This window comes from Suricata suricatta, chromosome 9, assembly GCF_006229205.1.
Source record: "Suricata suricatta isolate VVHF042 chromosome 9, meerkat_22Aug2017_6uvM2_HiC, whole genome shotgun sequence".
In the NCBI taxonomy this organism is placed as follows: Eukaryota; Metazoa; Chordata; class Mammalia; order Carnivora; family Herpestidae; genus Suricata; species Suricata suricatta.
This window is the reverse complement of record NC_043708.1, coordinates 2,235,160-2,262,320: the sequence shown is the minus strand read 5'-3', so window position 1 is coordinate 2,262,320 and position 27,161 is coordinate 2,235,160. Positions and strand designations below refer to the sequence as shown.

Here is a 27,161-nt window from a genome sequence, read left to right as displayed (position 1 = left end):
CCCTCCCCCGATTGTGTTCTCTCCCTCTCTCCCTCTCCACCCCCCCCCATTGTGTTCTCTCTCTCAGCTGCAGCAATGGAACTGTATCACTGTTGCACAATGCATTGATGTGGTTGGTTAGAATAATGTGATGGTAAACTTTGAATGTTGCCATTAAAGAGGGGAGCCTGGGGTGGATAGCAGTAGTTGATATGAGCAAGCATACTTGTGAGAAAATGGGTTCCCTAGTTATTTAGAAAGCCGCATGCCTCTGATTTCTTGCGGCCGGGTATTGCCTGAGTTCTCTGCGTAGACCTTTTAAGAAACTTACGCTGGAGATCTTTATGCTGAGTTGGCTGGAATAAGTAGGAATTGCTAGGTCTGCTTTAGATGAAACCATTGTAACCAGACTCGTAAAAACATCCTTGTGATTGAACCTAGGTTTCATGTCTGGATCGATTATTTTAAGCTCCTTATATGTACCAGGACCTTTGCTACTGTTTTAAAATGCTGTTTTATTTCATCTCTGCAAGGAAGGGCTTGCATCCTCCCTTTTTACCAGAGAGAAAACTGAGGCCTGGGGACATCAGAGAAGTCTCCTCTGGTCAGGGCAGGGCTGGCACACCAGCCTGCTCTCACCCAGGCGAGTGTCAGGTGCGTCATTAATGAACGGCTGTCCGTTTACCTGGACAGAAGGAGGGGTGCGGAGAAGGGAGGTACCGTCTCCCTCTCCCCTACTCTGCCTCCTTTTGGCAGTGACCAGATCTCAGACCTTTGCCGAGGGTTTTGTGGGATCGCACCGTCTGCTTCCTGCACACAAGGCTCGCCCGTCTGTGTGTTCCTCTGATCAGCTCCCGTCAGGTGGAGGTGTGCCAGCCTCCATATCTGTACTTAAATATTCGTGTGTGAGTATCTTGTGCCCTTTCTTTGAGACCCTAATTTGGGTGAAAATTCTCCAAACTGTATTTTTCTTTCTAGAACATTCTGTTTTATTTATTTGTTTGTTTGTTGTTTTTAAAGTTTTAGGTCTTTAAGCAATCTCCACACCCAAGGTGGGGCTGGAACTCACAACCCTGAGATCAAGAGTCACACCCCCTGCCCACTGTGAGCCAGCCGGGCGCTCCCAGCATATTCTGTTTTTATCACCCAGGACCCCCAGCTGAGATTTTTTTGATAGACACATCTCAGGCTCCTACTTTAGCATTTTCTGTCCTCCAAAGTTGACAAAAATATTATTGATAAATAGTGAATGTACTGAGGATGCATAACTATGCACAGAAAACGGGAAGGAATGTCTGCACGAGTTCAGGGAAGCCCAGAGCACAAAGCTATTAGGAAATCGCTGCTGAGTTTTATAGCATTATTCCTTAATAAATCCTTTTTTAAAATGTTTTATTTATTTTTGATAGAGAGACAGAGCATGAGAGGGGGAGGGGCAGAGAGAGAAGGAGACTCAGAACCAGAAGCAGGCTCCAGGCTCTGAGCTAGCTGTCAGCCCAGAGCCTGATGTGGGGCTCGAACCCACGAATGTGAGATCTGACCTGAGCCGAAGTTGGAGGCTTAACCAACTGAGCCACTCAGGCGCCCCCCTTGATAATTCTTAAAAGGCTCACGTGACATGTTTGTGACCATCATGTACAACATGGATTCTGTTTTGAGTTGGGCACTTGGTAAAGAGTAAGAAGATTTAGTTCTCATTTGAGTTAGCCATGCAGTCCTTGACTATTGCCTAACAATGGCCCCGTGGTGCCGACACCCCCCTGAGGTGTGGGGGCCTGGAGAGGACGGTGTGGTCTCCGGAGGGAGGTGAGCAAGACTGATCTGTGTGATCGAGAATTGTTGGTCTTGATCAGACCTCGTTGCCTGTGGTTGCGTTTTCCTCCCCTCCTCCTACCTGGGGCGGTATAAATCTATTTTGGAAGCTGCCTGTGGGCACCCCCCATGCCCACCCACCTCACCCCTGTCTCTCCCTAAGCCTGCCCCACCCCCTCCCATCTCTTTTTAGGCTTCAGAACTAGGGTCAAGAGAGGTCTCCAGGGAGATAGGGGGGGACATGTCCTGGCTACGTGGCAGCAGCGGGAATGGCAGTGGTTGACTTAAAAACAAATCTGTTGTATTTTTGAGTAGGTAATACAGGTGTGTGATACAGAATTAAAAGATGCAGAAGGCTCTGCGCAATGAAAAGGAGACTCCTCCCCAGTTCTCAGGCTTCGTTTTCCCCTCTGCGGAGACCACCATTTTTACTGGTTTCTTCCGGCCATGCTGACACTGGCTGTTGTGCCTCAGGGTCCGGGAGCTTGGACGCTCAGACATTCTTTGCCTTCCGTGAAGCTCATTGGTATTCCTTCCTCTCCCGTGCCTCTCCCGTGCCTTTCCCGTGGCAGGTTTTGTAATTTGCTTTTTTCACTTTATCATGACATTTTCCTGTGTTTTTATGATTTTCCACTTTTCGAGAACTGGCTTTGGTATCCCTGTCAGAAGGTGGGATGAATTCAAGCTAAGATTTGTGAACACTCCCGGCACATAATACTTAATCAATAGGTATTTCCTTTTGTCTTGTCCCTTCTTTCCCTCATGCTGGTGGTGTGTATAAAAGAAAAAGACAAGACGAAAAGTATTTGTGGATTCTAAAATTAAGGCTAAGCTTGTATGAGTTGTTTCTTGGTGAACTCCTTCATTTGAGTGGAAATAAATTATTTTCATTCTTTGATTTCACTTTGCTCATATTATCTAAAAAAAAAAAAGAGATTACTCAAGTCTCATCTTGTTTTTCTTCCCGTCTAATTTCTTTTTTTTGAAACATTTTTTTTTACATTTTTTAAAATGTTTTTATTTATTTTTGATACAGAGAGACAGAGCATGAGAAGGGGAGGGGCAGAGAGAGAAGGAGACACAGAACCAGAAGCAGGCTCCAGGCTCTGAGCTAGCTGTCAGCACAGAGCCTGACGCGGGGCTTGAACCCACGAATGTGAGATCTGACCTGAGCCAGAGTCGGAGGCTTAGCTGATGAGCCACCCAGGCGCCCCCCGTCCAATTTCTTTATGTTGATTCTAGACCCGAACATACACCGAGTAGAGTCTTGTGAAAAAGATGTTTCAAGGTATCTTTGCCAAACGGTCCTCATCACACTGATGGATGCAGATGTGTGTCTGGTCTCTGGATTTAGGTTTTCTCGTGTGTTGTTTATGGGTCTCCGTCTCTGCCTGGCTCGCATGCATGCTCGTGCTCTCTCAGATTAAAAAAAAAAGCTACAAACTGTAGTTTTGATGTTTTTCATATGTTTATAGCTCTAATTCTGGGAATTTTATTTTAATTAATAAAAAATGTTTATTTTTGAGAGAGAGAGTGTGCATGAAAGAGGGAGGGGCCGAGAGGGAGACCGAGGATCCAAGGCAAACTCTGCACATAGCCCCTTGTGGGGTTTGAACTCGTGAACAGTGAGATCACGACCTGAGCTGACGTCGGATGCTTAACCAACTGAGCCACCCAGGTGCCCCTGGAACGAGAGAGAGTGTATGCAAGCAGGTGAGAGGGGGAGAGAGAGAGAGAGAGAGAGAGAGAGAGTAAGTAAGTGAGTCACGCCTAAGCAGACACCACACTTAGCCCACAGCCCAATGTGGGGCTCAGTACCATGACCCTGGGATCATGACCATGAGCTGAAGTCAAGGGTCGGATGCTTCACTGGCCAAGTCACCCAAGAGCCCGAATTCTGGGAGTTTTTAGAGTGTTACTTTCTCGGCGAGGGAGAAGCTACCCGTTCCCCCACCTTTCCTGAGTGAGACCCCTCAGTTTCTCCAGGTGTTAGCATCTTTCATCACCGTTACATTACATGATGCAAACTAAGAAGCCAACATTGGTACATTGCTATTACTAACCAAGCTTCAGACTTTATTCTCATTTTACTACTTTTCCCGTTAATGTGCTTTTTCTGCTCTGGAATCCAGTTTAGGCGACCATATCACATGTCTCCTCTGATCTATGACAGTTTTTCGGTGTTTTCTGATTATTCATGATCTTGAGAGTTTTGAGTCATTCTAGTCAGGTTTAGGTATTTTGTAGCCTATCCCTCAACTTACCTGACCTTTTTCTTATGATTGATTGAGAATACGGGTTTGGGGCAGAATCTCCACAGATGAAGTGTCCGCTGAATTTCACCATCCTGAGTTGGAGGGCAGTGTAAGTCCTGTAGTCACGACTTCTCACTGGAGTGGTAACTTTGTTATTGGGCCCAAGGATTGTTGAGGGCTCTCTGCTGTAAAGTGACCCAGTCCACTTTTCATGCTCTGTTCCTTGAAATCGAGTTAACTAGGTGCAGTCCACACTGCACTAAGGTGGAGGGAATTAATCTCTACCTCCTGGAAGAAGGGAGTATTTGGATTATTTGAAATTCTTATGCAAGGAAGCTTTCTCTAGGAAACATCTTTGCCCACTTTTCTATTGGCTTATTGGGCTTTTTATTTGGTTTTAAAGTGTTTTACTTAGGATCTCCATAAATATTTGGGTAAATTACTGAACTAGCTACTAGCATGTGAACATGTACGTTTTGTTGATAGAAAGTTACGAGGTCTGCTGTCAGACAAGTAGATCAGGAGCTCTGCATCCCGTCAGCAGCGTATATAAAAAGCCGGGCACCAGGGGCTTTGGGACCCAGAAGTCTTACGTTTTTATATTGACCTTTCTGGTGTCGGATAATTTTAATGACAACATAGAAACTCACTTTGTTTTACCAGAAATTCCTGGGAAGTGCCACAGAATACCCGGACGAGGAAATACACTGATTTCTTAGGAAAGGTCTGAGCTGAATGTGGTCAAGCTCGGGCGAGCAGAACGCCAGGCCGGAGTAGGGGTGGGGGCGAGCCTCGAAGACGGCGCTGACCCGGGTCACCTCGGGCAGCACACTTCCTCTCTCTGGAGTGTGGCTTCCTCGAAAATTAAGCAAACGCCCATCTGTGAAGTTCTTTGTAGCTTTAGTATTCCGAGTCCGTTTTTGAAGCTTGCATGAATTTTGGAGAAATTCTTGCAAGGTAATGTGAAGTCGTGTCGCGTGGACAGTACTGAGAGATCTCTCTAGCTGTTGTTCTTATGGGACAGGTTTGGAGTTGGAAGCAAGGGAAAGAAACCGAAAGCTTGGTAAGGATGTTATTGCAATCTGAATAAGCCACTTCGGGTCTAGACCAGTGGTCGGAAACGTAGAAGACAGCCATAGCCAAGAAGCCTGAAGGAAGTTCTGCTCAGTCATTTTTAGGTTTACTGTTTTGTTCTGTTTTTGCTTGTCTGACTTCCAACACTTGACTTTGATAACGAGAGTCATCAATTATTTGCTAAGTAGAGTTCTCAAGGTGAACCAAGGCGTTTAGCTGAACACCTTACATATATTGCCCCATTTAATTCTTACACTTCGAGATAGAAATTCTTTTTTACTGCTTTTTTTCCAGATGAGAAGAAAATAAAGCTTTCCTTCTAAGAAACTCTTCCAGTGTCTTAAACTTTGTATGCGGTAGAACTGGAATTCTGACTTAGGATTGTTCTCTGACTGATGGCAGTCTGAGCTCTGAGCCCATCTAGTTAGCCAGTTCCCTTAGTAGGTTCTGGGTAGGTGTGGTTTGTATGTCCTGCTGGATGTTCACGTTGTGCTGCTTTTTGATAAAATAACTAAGAATTGGATGTACACGGTGATAATTTGTTGTGATTTGTAAGCGATTTTCTTAACAAATATGGAAATTTGAACTTTTGCGTAGATTACTTTTTGGGCAAAAATCAAGTTCTTTTCATATCTTGTATAATAAAATGAACTTTTCAATCGGTTCTAAATTAAGAAGAAAAGAGATGTACCTTTTCAGTGACTAGTATTAAGAAATTGACAGCATCTGGGTTTTTGCCATTGTTAAGGTATGTTATTACCACATTGGTATGCTAATGAAGAAATTGTATGGTAATTTTTCATCTTGAAGTATAATATTAAGGGTAGAAGTTTCCTTAATATAGTTTCACTTGCATAAATTATAATCCTATGAATTGGCTCAGGTTTGTTGTTAAAAGAAAACCAGTAAAATTGTATATTGTCATATTCTGAGTTCTTCTGGGGTATAATGTGGTTTATTTTTGTGTAGGTGTTACTGTGTGAATTAGAATAGTAATAGTTGCATCTTCAGACTGTATACCGTGGAAGATCATTGCTTACAGGAATGAGATGGCATCCTCCCCCCAAAAAGGCTTTTATGAAATTGTTGGCATATCATTATTTGTCAAAAAGGGAGGAATTCCCTATTTCCTGTTTAGAAACAGCTTGGTTCTGTGCTTTCTGGAACCTGGCTCGTTTCAACACTCTTCTTGGGTCTGATTCGCTTGATGTCGTCTCGGCCAGAACGGACTCCCACTCGGCGCTTGTCACAGTGCAAGCGGTGCTCTCCGGACGGTGTGGGGCCAGGAGCGCCCGACGAGCGTTCAGGGGGATAAAGCACTGTAAAGGGGTTGTGGAGGCCGGAATCTAATAAAATCCTCCCGAATCTGGATTATAGAAGAGTCAGTAATAATTATGGAAGTTAAAAAATCTGGCCCATAGTGCTGGGTTTCACCCACCAGAAGACTGGGTGCTCACTCCTTCTTTATTAAGCTGCATCAGTGCTTTTACTCGGCGTCCCCTAACCTCATAAGGCTGAAGAGGGAAGAAAGTGGTTTTCTGGTTGAAGAAGCATGTAGTCAGCAGTATCGTTTATGCTTCGTGACCGTCACACTCCGGACGAGCACTGGGAGAGAGCAGCTCCATGGGCGCGGCCGCTCTTGGTCCAGGTGAGCCCGGGTACGGGGCGCGGGGGGGGGGGGGGGGGGCCCGGGGGGGGGGGGGGGGGGGGGGGGGGGGGGGGGGGGGGGGGGGGGGGGGGGCGCTCAGGACCGGGTGTGCGTGGCTGGCGGCCGCGTCATTTCGGTTGGACGCAAGCCGGTCTGTCGGTGGCTCTGTAATAGGCATACTTCCTCACAGTCCTGTTGTTGGCCCGCGTGACTCAGTGGACCTCTCAGCTCTAACGCGTGCCCGGGTTCCACCCTCCAGTTCTCCCAAACTTAAATGAGTCTCTTGTCCTTGGATGTTTGAGCTGTTGCCAGTTTATTGCCATTTTTAGCAGCACTTGAACAAGTTTGTAGATGAATCTTTTGTTTCAGGATAGATTGCTAGAGGCCTTGGTAAACATCGCCAAACTGCTCTTAGAAAGCCTCGACTAGTTGACAGGACACATTTGTCAACATTTTTGGTGGCTACTTTTTCTGTTCCCATTTCTTTTTTATTTTTTTGTGTGAGAGAGACAGACAGACAGACAGAGACAGGGTGTGAGCGGGAGAGGGGCAGAGAGGGAGGGAGACACAGAATCCAAAGCAGGCTCCAGGCTCCGAGCTGTCAGCACAGCTGATGCAGGGCTTGAGCCCATGAACCGTGAGATCATTACCTGAACTTCAGTTGGAGGCTTAACCGACTGAGCCACCCAGGCGCCCCCAGTTATTTATTTATTTATTTATTTATTTATTTATAATTTAAAATTTATTTTTGAGAGAGACAGGTGCAAATGGGAGAGAGGCAGAGAGAGAGGGAGACACAGAATCCAAAGGAGGCTCCAGGCTCTTAGCTGTTAGCAGAGAGCCTGACACGGGTCTTGAACCCATGAACCATGAGATCATGACTGAGCCAAAGTTTGATGCTCAACCAACTGAGCCATCCAGGTGCCCCTTGAATTTACCAATATTTAAAGCTTTATTCTTCTATTTTATTTATTCCTGCTGATGAATTATCTATCCTATTCTGGGTTTGTTTGTTTTATAGTTAGTTAAGCTAGTTTATTTATTTGTAGTCTCTACACCCAGCCTGGGGTTCAAACCCAAGCGTGAAGAGCCGCATGCTCAATGGGCCAAGCCAGCCGGGGGCCCCCAGAACATCGCCTCATTAACAGCAGCTCCTCGCGCCGAGAGGGTGATGCATATATTGTATCCGATGAAAACAGTCCTTTTGCCTTAATTCACAAATTTGGGCAGGTTTTTTAATAATGTTTTTATCCTTAATTTCTAATGGATTTAGAATTATATCCACATTTGTGATTGCTGGAATTATTTGTACCTTCTCAAATTCTGCAGATGTTAGTCTATTTTACTAGCTCTATCTAGAGACCGAGCTTGGTTTTGTTAACCCTCTCTTTATATCCTTGTTTTCTGTTTCATTAATTTCTGCTCTCTGTTATCTTCCTTTCCTCAGATTTATTTATTGTTCTTTTCATGTTCATAAGTTGGGTGCTTAGCAAAGTAATTTTTAGCCTCTATAATTTATCATAAGCATTTCAAGCTGTAAACTTCTTGGTAAATTAATCCCTTCATTGGTTCCCACAAGTTTATAGTGTTCTGTTGTTCAGTTTTAAGTGATTTTAATTTTTTTGTCATAATTTCCTTGACCCAGGATTCTGTTAGGAATATTTTATCTTTTTTGCATATATGAAGATTTTTAGCTTATCTTTTAATTATTGAGTTTTAATTCCATTGTGGTCTACACAGTATAGGCTATAGTCTACCTAGTCTTTGAAATGTATTTACAGTTGTTTTATGGCCTGGTACATGGTCATTTTTGTAAAATACTTTGTAAATTTGCATGAGAAGACTGTTTATGCTTTAATTTTTAGATACAGGCTTCAAAGTATGTCCAGTAAGTTAAGATTGCTTGTGTAGACCTTATGTATCTTTTAATTTTTATTTGGACTGTCAACGGGTGTGTTAATTTCCCAGTACACAGCTGTGTTTGTCAACTTCCCATTTGTCCATCAATTTTTGCCATGTTTCTTTTGATAAATAAATTTATTTTTATTATCTACGCCCTCTTCATTAGGGGCATATAACATTACAGCTGTGTCATCTCACTTTCCTTTGTCCCCCTCAAGGTGTGTTTGTTGGAGTCTTCATTTTTCTCTCTTGCGCTCATTTAGAGGTTTTATATCCTAACTTCTGGTAATAATTCTTGACGTTTGACTACACACTTAATGTAACATCTAAAGTTGGGGCGCCGGGGCGGCTCAGCCAGTTAAGCATCCCACTCTTGATTTTGGCTCAGGTCAGTCTTTTTTTTTTTAATTTTTAATTTTTTTTTTACATTTATTTATTTTTGAGAGACAGAGACAGAGCATAAGCGGGGGAGGGCCAGATAGAGAAGGAGACACAGAATCACAAGCAGGCTCCAGGCTCCAAGCTGTCAGCCCAGAGTCCACCGTGGGGCTCGAACCCACAAACTAGGAGATGATGACCTGAGCCGAAGTCAGACACTTAACGGACTGAGCCCCCGGGCGCCCCATCAGGGCCCAGTCTTACCGGGGTTTGTTAGCGTGTTTGGGATTCTCCCTCTCCCTCTGCCTCTCTCCTGCCGGCACATTCTCTTTCTCTCTCAAAATGAATAAAGAAAGTTAAGAATCAAAGTTAATCTTCCATCTTTAGACTGGTTCAGCTACCTTAGTTATGTGGTGTTAGTCTCCAGAATTTTAGGTCTGTTCTTTTTCACACCCCACTAAATTGGATGCTATTTTTATTTTTTATAGGTATTGTTTACAAAATCTTGTTTACTTACCATTTCTTTTTTGAATGTCAGCCTTCCTTTAGGATTTTTTTTTTTTTTTCAGAGCAAAAGGTAAAAATGTCCCAGAGTTGTTGGTGTATGTGAGAACATTTGTAGTTTGCCTATATTGCTGGGAATTTTGCAAGATACGTTCTGAAGATTTCCTCTTAGCACTTGAAAGATACGCTACTCTATCTGGCTTTTGGTGTTTGGGGGAATTTATGATCTGTCATTTTGTTTGTACGTGATCTTTTTCTCTCAGACTTTAAAATTCATATCAACCTTTACTAAAGGTTTTTTTTTTTTTAAGGTATAATTGACACACAATCAAATGCATAGATCTTAAGTGTTAAGTGAGGTTTGGCAGTTGTGTATTCCCATCAGCACAGTTAGCTCTCTTGGACCCTTTCCCAATGGTCACCCTTCTCTACCATCCCGTGTCATTTCTGTCACCACGTAATGGGTTTTCCTCTTCGTGGATTTCATATTAATCCAGTTATGCAGTATATATTTAGTATCTGGGATTTTTGTTTTGTTTTTGTTCTTTGGGTTTTTTGGGTCTTCGTTTTGTTTCTGAGATTAATCCACGTCATTGCTTGTATCAGCAGTTTGTTCCTTTATATTTCTGTGAGTAACACTCCTTCGTGTGATTGTGCCTGTATTCTGAATCTGTTGATGGACAGTTGGATTGTTTCTAGTTTTTGGCTATTACGAATAACATTCTTTGTGGATAAATATTTCTCTTGAGTAAATATGTAGGAATTGAATTGCTAGGTAATAAGGTAGTTTTAAGCCCAACTTTGTATGAAATTGTCTCAGAAAGTTTTTTTCAGCTATCCCTTTCTGTCTCTGGAATTCTTCAATTTTGCCACAATGCGGCGCAGGCCTTGTTTTCGTTTTATTCATCCTGCTCGGTAGACCTTCTTCCTTTGTTTGTGGATTCGTGTCTTTCATCATATGTATAAAATTATTAGGTTTTATTGCTTCAGATATTACCCCCTCAGTTCTTAGGACTTTGAATAGGTTAATATTTTTCCATCGTTCACAACTCTTAACTGTCTTTCATATTTATCTTATCTCTGTTGTATTATGAATAATATTTTCAATTTTGTAGTTCTTCAACTTCATCTGCCCTGCTACTTAATTTATTTGTTGAGTTTTTTGTTTGGATGATTTTTCTTTTTTAAAAGCCCTACTTGGTTCTTTTTTTAAATCTTGTAATTTTTTTAAAAAGTTGATTTATTTATTTTGAGAGAGAGAGAGAGACAGCATGAGTGGGGGAGGGCAGAGAGAGAAGGAAAGAGGACCCCAAGCAGGCTCCATGTTGCCAGGGCAGAGCCTGATGTGGGGCTCGAACTCATGAAAACTTGAGATCATGACCTGAGCCAAAAGCAAGTATCGGTATCAGATACTTAACTACCTGAGCCACCCAGGTGCCCCTTTTTATGCTGTGTTGTTGCTTACTCATTCCAACTTCTATTTCTTTAAACACTTCATTTGTATTTATAATTCTGTTTGTTAATTACAGTATCTGCAAACTCGCTAATAGGGACTTTTTTTTTTTTTTGAGTATTTTTATCTTTGAATGTGAAATCTTCTTGGTTGATCTTTTTGTGGCAATCTGAGAGCTGAGTCCTCCGGGACAGTTGCCCGTTCCCTCCTTTCTGCTAGGCAACGGAGAGTGAGAGGGGTGGTCTTGGTTTATAGTTACCGGGGCTGGGTTTGGTTTTGTGGGAGGGAGAGGGAGGGGGAGCAGAGAGAAGGCGGGGAGAGGGAGAGAGCACACACGCAAGTGGGGAGCGGCCGAGTGCGGGAGGACCCCAAGCAGGCTCCATGCTCCGCGTGGACCCCGACATGCGGGGCTCGGTCTCCACACTGTGGGATCGTGGCCTGAGTCCCCCCGGGGCTCCTGCTTACAGGTTCCTCAACGTTGCTTGTTTATCGCCCACTTCGTTTAGGCACTAGATGTTTGGTGACGTGTCTCACTGTACACGATAAAATTGTAAGATCAAATTGACTAAAACTAAACAAATAAAAATGTTTAACTGAAACTGAGTGTGATTCTGCTTTCCTTCCTTTATTTCCATTATAATGGATGTCCCTGTTAGAGTTCAGAGCTCTTGAATTCTGAAGATATATTTGGTTTAGTTTTTGTAAGTAATCTGTGCAGGTTTTCCTATTTTTAGGAAAAGAAAAACATAAGAGCTAAAATTTTCATTATGAAATGATTCTTCACAGATTTTAAATGATTTCCTTAATATTTTTCTTTAAAAGAAAATGTGATTGCAGACATAATATTGGAATGCATTTTTTATGATGAAAAATCCAGAAAGTAAGGAAATATATGCAGCAAAACACAAATTCGACTTTTCCTCCCAGTCCAGTGCCTTGCTTCTTTCCTAGAATTGTCCGCTATTTAAATTTGCAAGGCAGTATCTTACCTACAGTTTGCATTTTTACTTTTTTATTCACTTATTCACAAAGATATACATACATTAAGAGGAAATAAAACAAGTCTTCTTAGTTGTTTCTTATAACGTTTAATTGAGATATAATTCACAGAAAATGTGCAGCTAACTTGTTTACAGTATACAGTTCAGTGGTTTTCAGTATGTTCACAGAGTTGTACGACGTCACTGTAGTGGGTTTTATAGGATTCTCGTCATCCCACAAGGCAGGCCCAAGCCCGTGAAGTGGTCACTCCCCGTTTCTCCCGAGTCCTGGACGCCTTCTGCAGCCGTTGATCCGCAGTTGCCTATTCGGGACATTTCATGACTGGAATTATACAGTATGTGGGGTTTTTGTGACTGGCTTCTCTCACCTAGCATGATGTTTCAGGCTTCATCCACGCTGAGCATGGGTTAGTGCTAAATTCTTTTTTATGGCAGCATAATATTCCGTCCCATGGATATACTATGCAGTTGACCCTTGAACAGCACAGTTTGATCTCCACATACCCACTTATATGAAGATCTTTTTATGCTGCTGTAACTGTCTTTCCCTTAGGATTTTCTTAATTTTTTTCTCTAGAACACATTATTGTCAGATTATGGTATATAATACACACAACGTACAAACTATGTGTTGATTGACTGCTTATGTTATCAGTCAGAAGTGGGCTACAAGTAGTTAGGTTTGGAGGGAGTCAACAGTTACACACACGTTTTTTCAAGGGAGATTGGCACCGCAGGCCCCTGTGGTTTTCAAGAGTCAGCCATGTATCCATCCATTGGTTGATGGGCATTTGGATCATTATCACCTTCTGGTTGTTGTGAGCCGTGGTGCTGTGGACATTTGTATAGAGTTTTCAAGCAGACGTGTGTTTTCATTCCTCCGGGCTGTATCCCTAGGAATGACATCGCTAGGTTGTATGTTACTATATTTACCCTTCTGAGGCACTGCTAGAGTGTCTCTCAAAGTGGCTGTACCATCGTTCTAGACAAATAATCCGTTAAACAAATGGGTGAAAGACTTGGGTGGATATTTCTCCAAGGATTATACACACATGACCAGTGAACCTATCAGACATGCTCCATATTAGTCATCAGAGAAACGCAAGCGGTAACACGCTACTCCGTACTCACCAGCTAGAGTCAGAAAATCGAATGCCAGCAAGTGTTCAAGAAGATGAGGACTCGGAACCCCAGCACCCCTTGGAGGATGTAAATGTAAATCGTGGCTCTGGTCTCAGGCGGTTAACAAACACAGTGAGCCTTAGGGAATGAGAACTAATTCAGATTTTCAGGGCAGAACAGAAAATATGCTAAGAGTATTTCTCTTGGTGTGGGACAAGATGATTTTCAGTCAGAACATCAGTGCCGTATTCGGTAACATCATATCCCACAGTGAAGGCTCTTTAAAAAGCCATTTCACAGAATGTTCCAAGATTTTTGACATGAAAACTGGAGAAAATATTTGCTTCCCTACCACCCTGATTTGCAGGAAGCAATGAAGCATTACAGACAACTAGCCAAAGCAAATCCCTCTCCTTTAGAGTGGTCGGTACCTGATTTTTTAATATTTTGATCATGCAGATGTTATACTTTAAATGCATGTACCCCCAATAACAGTAACATCATTTTTATATTTTCAGTATTTACATTATGGTATTATATATTTAACTTTTTATAATAAAAATTGTTATCTATACATCTGGTGTGAGTTTTAGAGTCTGTATTTAGTTTTATTGGCTGCATACAACTCTGATGGAGCCAGTTCCTGTTGCTAGACCTTTACGACTTACCTCTGTTTAAGAGCCACAAACCAGCCTGTGGCAGCAGTCCATGTCGGGGCTCTCCGCAGAGCCGGGGCCAGGCGGGGGCGCATGCGCATGCGCATGTGTACCGTCTCCCCCGAAGTTTCTGTACGTGATGAGGCAGCGTGCTGATGCTCTCTGTTCTTAATTTTTTTTTTAAAAGAATGTGATTAGGCCCCAATAAATTACCTTCAATAGGTCTGACCTGCAGTTTGAAAGACACTGTTATTATATATATTCTACCCAGCTAGGGATTGCTGTGTTCAGTGTGCCAAGCTTTCTCTCTAAAGAGGTTGTGCAGATGTGCATTGTCACTACTGGTGTGGATTCTCTTTTCTCTTCCCTCCATGGGCGTTGGTGATATCAGTTACCTTGTAATCCTTCTAGTTCCAGTCAGGTCTGGGCTTATTATCATTATTTCTTTTTCTTTTTTAGAGAGAGTGAGCAAGTGGAGGTGGAGAGAGAGAGCGGGGTGGAGGGAAAATGTATATTAAGCAGGCTCGGTGCGCATCGTGGAGCCCAGCACCGGACTCAGGCGCACAACCCTGAGATCAGGACCCGAGCCAAAATCGAGAGTCGGAGCCTTAACCGATTGAGTCGCCCGGATGCCCCAGTCTGGATTTATTTTTTAAGGTTTATAAAACTTGTAATGAACTTCAAACAGAGAGAGCAGCTTCAGAGTTCACACCCTCCGCAGACATTGGTATCTATCCAGAAATTAATCACATTGTTTTGTTTTGATCATATTTGTTTCTTCAGTTTACACACAGCAACAGGGATTCCTTTTCGGTGCGCGCATCTGCGAGTGGGAAGACGGGCGTAGTTTCCCACCGCCAGCCCCGAACCCGGTACAGAACAGGGTCGCCTCCCGACAAGATTGCCGTGGGCGCTCTCCGCCTTTCCTACTTCCAGCACCTGGAACAGTGGTCTTTTTCCATAGTTTTGTCTTTTCCAGAATGTTACGTAAATGGAACCATATAGAACCTCTGGAGACCTGCTTCCTTCACTGAGTATGAGGAACCGGAGATGTGGGCGCGTATCAGTAGTTGTTCATCGTTATTACTGTGCAGTGGTCCTCGTGCGGGTGCCCCACAGGCTGTCTGTTCACTTTTTAAAGGACATCTGGTTCCCCCCCCCCCCCCCCGCCAGGTTTTACCAGGTGTGAATACAGCTGCTGTTAATATCATGTACAGGGTTTAGTGTGAACGTGTGTCAGTTGCAGGGTATGTGCCGAAGGGTGTGATGGTCGCGTCCGTCATTCAGTATCCTTGCATGTTTATAAACACCGCAGGAGATTTCCTGAGTGGCTGTGTCTTTTTATTTTGTATTTATACTAGCACTGTGTGAGAGCTTCAGATTCTCCTCATTCTAGTCCGTGCTTGGTGTCGTCCATTTCTTTTATTTTAGACGTTCTAGTGGAATATGTGTTGATTTCTCATTGTTGCTTTAATTCGCATTTCCCTGATGGCTAATAATCTTGAGCACTTTTTCATGTGCTTACCTGCCATCTGTAGATTTTCCTCTGGTGAAGTAGTTGTTCAAATTTTTGCCCATTTTTTAAAAATTGGGTTATTTTCTTGCTGCATTTTTGAAGTTCTTTATACATTTTGGATACCAGTCCTTTGTCAGAAATGTGATTTGTGAGTGTTTTCTCACAGTCTGCATTATCTCTTAGGATTTCTTTTGCAGAGCAAAGTTTCAGGGTTTTGATTAAGCTCAAGTTGCAATTTTTAAGACTTTTTAAAGTTTAAAGTTTTTACATTTTTACTTCTGGTGTCATAAGACCTCTTTGCCTGAACCAACTTCATGAAGATTTTCTCATTTTTTTTTCTAAAAAATTTATAGTGTTAGGCTTTATTTTTATATATGAGTTTCATTTTGAATAAAATTCTGATAAGGTGTGAGGAATAGGTTGAGGTTCACTTTTTTTAATGTTTATTTATTGTGAGAGAGATAGAGAGAGTGCAGGCAGAGAGAGAGGGCGCTAGAGAGTCCCGAGCAGGCTCTGCGCTGTCAGCACAGAGCTCTGTGTGGGACTCGGTCTCAGGCACCATGAGGTCATAACCTGAGCCAAAACCAAGAGTTGGACACTTAACCAACTGAGCCACCCAGGTGCCCCAGGCTTGCTTTTTTTTTTTTTTTTTTTTTTTTTTTTTGCATATGAAGATCCAGTTGTAAAAATCCCCTTTGTTGAAAGGGTATTGAATTGGATCCTTTCTCCATTGAATTGCTTTTGCACCTGTCAGAAATCAGTTGACCGTATTTCTGTGAGTCTTTTTCTGGTCTGCCTTCTTTCTGTTCACTGATCTGTGTGCCTGTGTTCTGCCAATACCACACTGTCTTGAATTCTGCTCCTTGATAGTAAGGCTTCATGTAGAGTGTGTGAGTCTTCCAGCTGTGACCTGGCTGTTCTGGCCGCATCTGATGTCCCCTTTTAATCTGTCCTTTTGTTTTATATTAATATGGACTCACAGGTTATCATTTTATTGCTGTCATTCATTCGTTCATTTGTTCGCTCATTTATTTTTGCCTACGTTGTTTTTAGATTTGCCCCGGCGGGGTAGGGGGGCAGATCCCATCATTCCTTGAATACTTTTTACCTCCTGGCATAGTAAGATATTTCATGGTCCCCTTGTACATTTTCTGTCCTGGAATCAAGCATTTCTCCACGGAGCCCTAGTTTCTTTTATTGGAGAGTGGTGTTTAGAACCAAGATCCAGAAGCTGCATGTGCTCATTATTGCTGGGCTGTCATGGCTTCGGTGCCTCCCAGCGGACAGGAAGAGCTCACCTTGGGCTGCTGCGCGTCATGCCCTGTCCAGCGCCACGGGACTCTCTCCAGCCCTCCCTTTAACTCTCACTCAGCGTCACTGAGGTCCAGCATGTGTGTTTAAATAGTCCTTTCTTTTTAAATTGCTGAGAAAAATTATTCCATCGAGTGGATGTATCACAATTTTAGTTAGAAACTGCCAGACCTCCCCTCCTCCCAAAGCGATGGCACCATTTTACATTCTGACCAGCAGTACATGAAAGTTGTAGTTTCTTCACATTATTGCCAAACCTTTATATTGTTAGTCTTCTTAATTTCCCATGTTTCATAGGCGCATTTTGGTATCTTGAATGGTTTTGATTAGCCTTTCTCCGTTACCAACAAGAGCCAAACTATGGGAAAAGCTCAAATGTCCATCCACCGATGAATGGATAAAGGAGGTGTAGGGGGGGAAATGAACATTACTCAGCCATCAAAAATAATGAAGTCTTACCATTTGCAGTGATGTGGATGGAGTCCACTGTATTATGCCAGTAACCCAAATAGATTAGTCAGAGAAAGACAAACACCATAAGATTCCCCTCACATGGAATTTAAGCAACAAAACAGATGAACATACCAGAAGGGGGAAAAGACCTCTTTATAGGAGGTCAAGAAACGGTGAGAGACTCTTAAAGATAGAGAACAAACTGAGGGTTGACAGAGGGAGGTGGGGGGACGGGTGAGCTGGGGGTCGGGTGTGGAGGAGGCCGCTCGTTAGGATGAGCGCTGGGGCTTGTATGTAAGTGATGAATCGCTGAATTCTATTCCTGAAACCAGTAGTGCCTTATATGTTAATTAACAAATTCAATTTGAAAAGAAAAAATAATAATTTGCCTTTCTCTAGATAAATGACTTTGAATAGTTTTACGTTCCAAGTGCTTATTTGCTATCCTTATACCTTCTGTGGAGGCATGTTTATTCAAATCTTTTGCCCATTTTTTAACAATACGGTTATTTCTTTGTGTTGAGTTCTGAGGGTTCTTTATAGATTCTGGACACAAGGCCTCATCAGATACGTGGTTTGTAATTATTTTCTCAGTCTTTGGCTTGGCTTTTTTGTTTCCTTAAAAGGGTCATTTGAAGAGTGGAAGTTCTTTGGATAAAGCCCAATTTGTGATTCTTTTTTCTTTTATGGATTGTGCTTTGGGTGTTGTATCTAAGATCTGTTTCAGCCTAAGTTCAAAAAGATTTTTTCATGTTTTCTTCTAGCAGTTTTATAACTTCTGGTGTCGCTTTTAGTTCTGTCGTCAGTTTTGAGTTAATTTTTGTATATTTGTATATGTAAGGGATGTATCCATTTTGATTTTCCGCCCAGATGTTTATTTTGAGAGAAAAAGAACGGGGTGTGGGGGAGGGAGGGAGAGAACCCCAAGCAGGCTCTGCACTGTCAAGGCGAGCTCAACTCAGAGCCTGATGCAGATCCCACCAACCGCGGGGTCGTGACCTGAGCCGCCCAGAAGCCTCTGGTTTTTAAAATATATGAACATCTATTTGCTCCAGCATCATTTGTTGAGCAGATTCTCTTTCTCCACTGAATTTTGCCTTTGCATGTTTGTGGAAGGAAAATCAGTTGGTCCTACACATTTGGTTCTCTTATGTTAATTTATTTCCCAGTGTGCCAGCACCACACACTGTCTGAATTACCGAATCTTTATAATTAGTTTGATTCGGGTAGATTTTCCAGTTTGTTCCCCACCCCCCCCCCTTTTTAAATGTTTGTTTATATTTTGAGATGGAGAGAGAGAGAGCGCGAGCCAGGAAGGGGCAGAGAGCAAGGGAAACACAGAATCTGAAGCAGCTCCAGGCCCTGAGCTGTCAGCACAGAGCCGGACTCGGGGCTTGAACTCACAAACCGTGAGATCATGAATCTGGCCGAAGTCAGACACTTAGCTGACTGGGCCACCCAGGTTCCCCTCTACTTTCTCTTTTCTTTAAGGTTATTTAGTTTGGGGTGAGAGCACGAGTGAGGGAGGGGCAGTGTGAAACCAAGCAGGTTCCACAGTCAGTGCAGAGCCCAAGTCAGGGCGTGACCTCAGGAGCCATGAGACCTTGACCTGAAATCAAGAGCCAGCCCAGGCGCCCCTGAAGGAGGTATTTTTTAATTTTGATTTTTATTAACTATTTTGGTTTTTACTTTTTAAAAAAAACTATTGATCTCATTTCCTACAACTTCACCAAAACTCATTTTAGTAACTTTTTGTAGATTCTGTAGATTTTCTTATCGTGTCATCTGTGATCATGTCATCTGTGAATAAGACTGTTTTAATTCTGCGTTTCCATTGTGTATTCCTTTTATTTCTGTTTTGACTTTTGATTTTTATTTGAAATACAGCAAGACTCTATTCCATGTGGGGGGCCTCGTCTTTGTTGATTTCATTTTATTTTTAGATTAAGTGTAGCAGGAACGCAGAGCTACGAGCTAACATACAGAGAAGGTGTGCTCGGGGTAAATGGGAGCATCTTCTTCCTCCTGTTCCGGACTCCCTGTCCTTCAGCCCCGTTCCCGTCTTGCCTGATTCAGTGTCCACTCTCTGGTTCTTCCCCTCCCACCACCCCATCATTTTTCTTTCCAGTCACTGTCCCATAGGTCTTACCAAAAGCATAGAAATTATTTCTTTATAAAACCTAGAACACATTGATAGATAAAATTAAGTAAAAGGTTAGCTATCTGGCAGTCTCATAAAAACAAGAATTCTTAAACCAGGCTTTACGAATTTTCTAAAAGTGTGTTTATGTTGGTGTGTGTGTGTTTATATTTCATTGGGATTTTTCTGGAGAGTGGGGTCCCTGACTTTCACATCCTTAGAGGAATTTATTTAAACAAACAAAAAGGTAAGAACGACACCTCAGAATGGAGGGGTCTGGGCCTGCCCCACGCGGAGGTCAGTGAGATTAGTGAGCCTCTTGCGTCTTGAGTCCTCGGTACCTTTTGAAGGTGACGTTTTATTTTACTCCGCTGCTTTTGAAGGTGACATTTGAAATGTCTCTGCTGTGGCGCGTGCGTGACTGTGGCCTGCGGCTGACCAGGTATCACGCCCGCCCAGCACCGGCCTCGTAAGCCTTCAGCCTTCTGTCCTGTGTCTCAGATTTTCAGGAACTCGAATGCACTTAAGTTTGCTTTCAGATTACGTATTTTTAATGCTTCTTCTTTAATACAGTAGCTAGAAGACTTTGGATTCTGTTGTCAGGTCACTAAAAAGTTACTCTGGCAGAGAAGGGCAAGGGACCGCGGGCGCCCGTGTCTGAGCGCAGGGCGTCCTCGCGGGCCGCAGCGGTTCAGTCCCGCCGAGCCTCCTCAGCCCGGCAGTCGAGAACAGCAAGCCTGTTCCCAGAGTCAGCACAAGCCTCGGAAAGCCGCCCGCGCCGCAGGGGTGCCGCAGGGGTGCCGTAGGGGTGCCGCAGGGGTGCCGCAGGGGCGCGGGCTCCGTTGGAGCAGGCTTCGGTGAAGGGCGGGGCGAGTTGGGATGTTCCGGGGACCGAGGCGCAGGACGGCCGCGGTTAGCCGCTGCTTGTCCTGTCTGTACGCTGTAATAACACTTGTCTCTCTCATTTCTGCCAAGCCAAACTAGCAAGACGCAGTCAGGAACGAGACAATCTCGGCATGCTGGTCTGGTCACCTAATCAGAATCTTTCAGAAGCAAAACGTAAGTTTTAGAACACTTTTATTTTTTTTACCTTTCTTCCTTAATACAAAGTTGTTTTTTTGTCTTTTGTTGTTGTTGTTTTTAAATGTTTATTTTTTGAGAGAGCACAAGCAGGGGAGGAGGGGCAGAGAGAGGGAGGACAGAGGATCCAAAGTGGGCTCTGCACCGACGCCAGCAAGCCCGCTGTGGGGCCTAAACTTACGGAACCGCGAGATCATGACCTGAGCCGAAGTCGGGGCTCAGGGGCACCGGGCGCCCCTGGACGTGTGCGTTTCTTTGCTGTGGCCTGTCATCAGGACTTAAAACTTTTTTTTCTTAATGTTTATTTATTTTGAGAGAAAGAAACAGAGAGAGAGTGAGCAGGGGAGGGGCAGGTTGAGAGGGAGGTGGGGAGAGAGAATCCCAAGCAGGCTCTCCGTGGTCAGCACAGAGCCTGATGTGGGGCTCCATCTCATGAACTGTGAGATCTGACCTGAGTCAAAATCAAGAAGTCAGGAGTCGGACGCTTAACCAGCTGAGCCACCCGGGCGCCCCAGGGCTTAAAATTCTTAAAATGTGAAACCAGTGGTTTCATGATCTGCTTTCCTCAAAATGCTGTACGAGCTAATACTGGAGTCATGAGGAGGAAAGCCCAGAGTGGAAAGGAAATTCTAACATGCTGTGTAATTCCCTCAGCTGGGAATTTACGATCCATACACTTCTGATTGGAGGGGTGACAAAGGGCAAAAATATAGAAAACAGGCTTCATACTGTAAGACTTCAGCTCACCTGGAAGAACTTGTGAATTGACTCTCGTCTTTTATGAGTTAGAAGTTGGATTGGGATGAATACACTGAGCTACTTGGATTTTATTGGGGGGGTTGGGGTCCCACAGCTATTAGTGATATTAGTTGTAGATTCAAAGTTTGCTTTTTCAGCTTTTTGTTGCCTCTGCTCAAATGATATCAGCAAAAATGATTTTGTATCAGATATATTACCGTTAAGTCTTCGGCAGTTTCAAAGTTTTTCTTTTCTTTTCTTAAAATTTTTAATGTTTATTTGTTTTTGTGAGAGCATGGGGGAGAGTGTGAGCTGGAGAGGGTCAGAGAGAGACGGGGACAGAAGCGGGCTCTGCTGACAGCAGAAAGCCTGACCCGGGGCTTGAAGTCATGAACCGAACTATGAGGTCATGAGCTGAGCCGAAGTCGGATACTCAACCGACTGAGCCACCCAGGTGCCCCTAAGGTTCTTATTTTCTTCATAAGTTAAGAGTGAAGAAAAATGAAATCCCCTTTTGGAGAATTTTTCATTGGGAGTTCAAAGGTAGAATTTATGGGGATTTGTAAACTTGGAAATCATATGCAGAATTTTTTGGTATATGTTCATTTTTCTGGAGAAAAAAGGACATTGAATTTTCAGAGGGGTGTTTGACAAGAATCGGTTAAGAATCCATGCTCTAAAATGGGATTGGGCTTAGAAGGCCACTGGTGCTAAATGTTATCAGGAAACTGTTAAATTGTGAGTAAAAGCTCAAATTCTTAGGCTTTGACCAGGATTTCCCAAAGTGTGTTTTTCAGTGTTGAATTAAGTGTTGACAGGTTTCCACTGCCAAGTAAGTGTGAGAGATGATACCCGTTAAATGCCCGCTTCCTGTGTATTCAGTATCCGTGGCAGCATATTCAGTGTGCAAAGGGCTCAGATGGTAAAGAAACATGTTTAATTTTGACCAAGAACGCTTTTTTTTTTTTTTTACACCCTCCATGGAACACGGGAAGTTCAAGTACTCTTAGTAATGGTGAATTGTGCAGTAATAATCTCCGTCTGATCTGATTTTAAGGGTATCTTAATTTTGCCTCTATCAGGCTGCTGCTTAATGAGTTTATAATGCAGAATAGAATAGCAGAAGGAAGTGCATTGGCGTTTCTGATGTCCTTGCTGTGCTGGGGAAGACCTTTTAAGTATTTCCTGTTTGTTTATTTCCTCCTTGAACCCTTGCATTAACTTCAGAAGCGGTCAATTCCATTTTTTGAACATGTTCTTTTTAACAGAAAGCTGAAAATCTTCCTCCCTGTAATTTTTTAAAGCTTTGCTTTCTTGAACTCTGCTAAAGAAGTCTGCTTCCAGATGAGTCTTCCAGATGCTCCGGCCGGCCGCCTCCTGTGTGGTCTTAGTCCGGGTTAGCCCTGCCTCGCTGCCTCAGGTTTTCCTAGATGATCGGAGTCTGGGTGTCTTCGTCCCCTGCACGCCTGGGTGTTCCAGTTGGTCACAGTGTCCCGTTTGAAATGATGGTGCCCAGAACTCGGTCTCCAGAATCATGAGCATTTGTTGAGTCTCTGTGCCAAGCACTGCACCAGATGCGTTCATACTTCACAGTAACTCAAGAGGAAATTTGTGTCCCCATTTTACAGTTGGCATTCCACAAGTCCAAGAGGTTTGTGACACTGATGCAGCAAGAGGTCAGGCATTCTGCAGGTTTGCTGCGGCCATGAGCCTGCTTCATGCTCCAGACGCCCCTCTCAGGGGCTCATTCAGTCCCGGAGTTCTGTGTTTTGGCCCCTGTCCTTTTGCTGCCACAGCTCACCATCGATCAGTGCCTCTTGCTCTTGTATTACCTGTGGACATCTGTGGAGTCAGAATTTAATTTTTATATTAGATTAGATTATGTAAAGTTAGTAGATTCTTATTTTTGTTTTTAACTTTTTTAATGTTTGTTTATTTTTGAGACAGAATGTGAGTCGGAGAGAGTCAGAGAGAGAGACACAGAATCCAAAGCAGGCTCCAGACTCTGAGCTGTCAGCACAGAGCCTAACGTGGGGCTTGAACTCACAAACCAGGAGATCATGACCTGAGTGGAAGTCACTTAACGGACTGAGCCACCCAGGCGCCCCCAAAGTTATAAGATGTTTAAATAACAGCATTGCCTGGGGGTGCCTGGGTGGCTCAGTCGGTTAAGCATCTGGCTTCGGCTCAGGTCATGATCTCACGGTTCGTGGATTCGAGCCCCACGTCAGGCTCTGTGCTGACAGCTAGCTCAGATCCTGGAGCCTGCTTCGGATACTGTTTTTCCCTCTCTCTCTGACCCTCCCCTCCTTGTGCTGTCTCTCTCTGTCTGTCAAAAATAAATTTTTTTTTAATGTTTTTTATTTATTTTTGATACAGAGAGAGACAGAGCATGAGAGGGGGAGGGTCAGAGAGAGAGAGGGAGACACAGAACCGGAAGCAGGCTCCAGGCTCTGAGCTAGCTGTCAGCACAGAGCCCGACGCGGGGCTCGAACCCACGAATGTGAGATCTGACCTGAGCCGAAGCTGGAGGCTTAACCGACTGAGCCACCCAGGCGCCCCAAAAATAAATTTTAAAAAATTATAAATAACAGCATTGCCTGAAATAAATGTGCAGTTTTTAATGGAAGCCTTTAGAACATTAGACTTTTAAAACCAGTATACAAGTAACATTCCTGTATTGTTGAAAGTTCAGAAGACACAGAAACTTACAGAGGGAACTGTCCACACATTATCCCATTACCCAGAGAGAAGTGTGGTTAGACGCTTTGGGAATTTTTCAAGTTCTCTTTGTGTCCTCTTCTGTCATGGGAGGGCGATGGTGGTGTTTCTCCACGTGTGGGTGTGTGTGTCTGTGTTGTTTTCCTGAATATTGATCCGATCACTTCCCACGCTGGTAACCACGTGCTGTTCCGTCAGCACACGGACGGGCAAGTGCGTCTAACCTTCTGTTAAAAGTGTCCGTCGTGTGGGTTTGTTGGCCGCTGTAAAAGAAAGCTGTCGTGAAAAACTGAACCCTAGAGCTCTGTCCTCTTTCGTGTTTTGTTTTCGTTGCGTTTCTAGTATTGTCTTAAGATACAGCTCTAGGAATGGAGGCTGGGTTAATGGGAACTTGCCTAACTGCTCACGATGAGGATGTGAACGCGGCGTGGCCCCGCGACGTGAGTCAGGCTCCTCGTGGCGGGCTCCCCGCTGTGGAGCCTTGGGGATCCGCTAGTTCTTGGCTAGTCATCTAGTCATAGTTAGGCTTTAAATGTGATTGTAGTGTGATTGCGGACGGGTACTCATGACTTTTTCCCCTTGGCATACCTGTCATTTCCCCTGCAAATCCCTTCCCCACAGTCGTTGGCAAAATAGAGGTGTTTTCTACTTTCCTTCCTTTATTTTCGAAGAATGTCCAAGTCTTGGTTGTCCAACATTGATTCTGACTCTGTGTTGATAGGAGGTTTGGAACGCAGATAGATTGCTGGCAGGCATCTGCGTGTAGAATATCTGTAGGTCCCTGCTTTTTCTGATGTTTTCTTTCTTCTCAAGTGCTTTTGAGAGAGAGCTCTGCCTCTTAGGGTCACTGCAAGTTTACAAAACTATTTTGTGGTTATTAAAATAAACGCTGTTATAAAAATTTAGCACAATACAGAATGTGTAATGTAGACCTTCACACCCCGCCTAGTCACTGTGTGTAATCTATATATATATATATATATATATATGCTTTCCCTAATATTTGTATACATATTGATAAATATATAGACTTTTTATCCCGAAGTATGAGCTGTTCAGCAGTGTGTTCTTGACAATGTATCTGGGACTCTGTCCTATCTCAGTACATTTACAATTGTCTAGTTTGTAATAATAAGTAGGGATATCCCATAATTTGGTCTTCTTAAAAAAACTGCAGTAGGGGCGCCTGGGTGGCTCAGTCAGTTTAGCGTCCAACTTCAGCTCTGGTCATGATCTCACGGTTCATGGGTTCAAGCCCCGTGTCAGACTCTGTGCTGACAGCTCAGAGCCTGGAGCCTGCTTCTGATCCCATCTCTCCCTCTCTCTCAAAAATAAACAAACATTAAAACATTTTTAAAAAAATAAAACACCAAAAAACTGAAGTGTAGGCAATATGCAGTGTTGTGTTCGTTTCCGGCTGGACAACATGGTGACACTAACCCGCACGCTGTGCAGCGCTCACCACGAGTGCAGCCGCCACCTGTCCGCAGGGGCGGCACCGCAGTGCCACTGGCTGTCCTTGAGCTGTCCCTTTAATTCCTGTGACTTCCTCAGCCCATACGTGGGTATTTGTTGTATTTTAGTTCTTCTTTCATTTTAAAGCCTGTTTTTAAAAAATTTTATTTTAACCACCGACCCTCATCACCGCAGGTGCACTCCTTAATTCCCACGCCTGTTTTACCTGTGTCCCCCACTACTGCCCTCGGGAACCATCAGTTTGTCCTCTAGAGTAAAGAGCCTGTTTCTTAAAAAAACTGTGGGAGGGGGGCGCCTGGGTGGCTCAGTGAGTTAAATGTCCAACTTGGGCTTAGGTCATGATCTCACAGTTCCTGGGTTCAAACCCCACATCAGGCTCTGAGCTGTCAGCACAGCCTGTTTCAGATTCTGTGTCTTCCTCTCTCTGCCCCTCCCCAGCTTGGTCTCTGTCTCTCTCTGCCTCAAAAATAAACTATAAAAAAATTTTTTTAAAGCTGTAAGGAATGTTCTTATTTCTTTAGGATAAATCCCTAGAAGTAGAGTTCCTAGGCTAAGGGGCAAACATTATTTCTTGTTATTTCTTTCTGTTCTTTACATTTTCGGAAATATATGGTAATGTTTAGAGCAATTTTATGTTCATAGCCAAATTGATCAGGAAGTACAGAGATTTGGGGCACTCGGGTGGCTTAGCTAAGCGTCTGACTCTTGATCTTGGCTCAGGTCATGAGGTCATGGTTCGTGGGATCGAGCCCCATGTTGGGCCTGTGCTGACTGCACAGAGCCTGCTTGGGATTCTCCCTCTCCCTCACTCTCTGCCCCTGTACGCCCCCCCCCCCCCACAAACTTTACCAGAAGAAAGTACAGAGATTCCCCATATACTTCTGCCCTGAGTGCACACCCCACAGCCCCTACCAGAGCCGTGCACGTGTAATCAGTGAACCGACGCTGATACGTTGTTGTCACCCAAGTTCGTAGCTGACGGTCGGATTCGCTCTTCGGTTGCACGTTCTGTGGGTTTGGCACATGTGTCATGACGTGTGTCCACTATTGTAATACCGTAATGAATCTTTTCCCCGCCCCAAAATTCTCTGTGCTCTGTCCATGTGTCCCTCCGAGCCTCCTGACTCTCGGCAACTCCTGACTTCTCGCTGTCTCCGTGACTGCCTCCTTCAGGATGTCAGGGAGTCGGGACCCTACCATGTGTAGCCTTTTCACATTGGCTGTTTTGACTTAATAGTAATAGACATTGGAAGTTCCTCCCTGTCCTTCTGGCTGGTAGCTCATTTCTTCGTAGCGCTGAGCAGCAGTCCCTCGTCCGGGTGGCCTGCGGTGTGTCTACCCCGTCTCCTGCTGAAGACACCGTGGTGGCTTCCGAGTTGGGGCGATTCTGAAGAATGCTGTGAACGTGTATGTGCAGGCCTTAGTGTGGACGGAAGTGTTCAGCTCCTTCGGGTAGACACCAAGGAGCAGGATTGTTGAATTGTTTGTTAAAGAACATGTAATTTTGGGGACGCCTGGGAGACTCAGTCAGTTAAGCATCTGACTTTAGCTCAGGTCTTGATTTCCCGGGTTTGTGGGTTCGAGCCCTGTGTTGAGCTCTGTGCTGACAGCTCAGAGCCTGGAGCTGCTTCAGATTCTTTGTCTCCCTGTCTCTCTGCCCCTCCTCTGCTCATGCTCTGTCTTTCTCTCTCTCAAAAATTAAAAAAAAAAAAGAAAAAAATAGAATACATTTAATTTTGTAAGAAACTGCAAGACCCTCCTCTGAAGTGGCGGGGCCCCCTTGCGGTCCTGTCCCCAGTGACGACAGCCCCTCTTGCTCCACGTCCTTGACTTGTGTGGTGCTGTCCGTGTTCTGGGTTTTAGCCCCTCTAAAGAGTGTATAGTTATTTTCTTTTAAATTAAAAAACAATAGGTACGTAAGGATAAAGTATTTGACATTCTG

At 43.9% G+C, this 27,161-nt stretch overlaps 1 protein-coding gene across 3 annotated transcripts in view; it reads left to right on the top strand.

Moving 5' to 3' along the window:
• Nucleotides 1–27,161, top strand: part of RCOR1 (REST corepressor 1) — a 69,160-nt gene that overhangs the window by 4,287 nt on the left and 37,712 nt on the right. For 2 of the 3 annotated variants that reach the window (XM_029951426.1, XM_029951424.1), the window contains exon 2: nucleotides 20,180–20,263. In XM_029951426.1, coding sequence (XP_029807286.1) covers nucleotides 20,180–20,263 — 84 coding nt within the window. Of the gene's footprint in view, nucleotides 1–6,713; nucleotides 6,769–20,179; nucleotides 20,264–27,161 lie in introns of those variants that run through there. The other variant, XM_029951425.1, reaches the window with a different exon arrangement.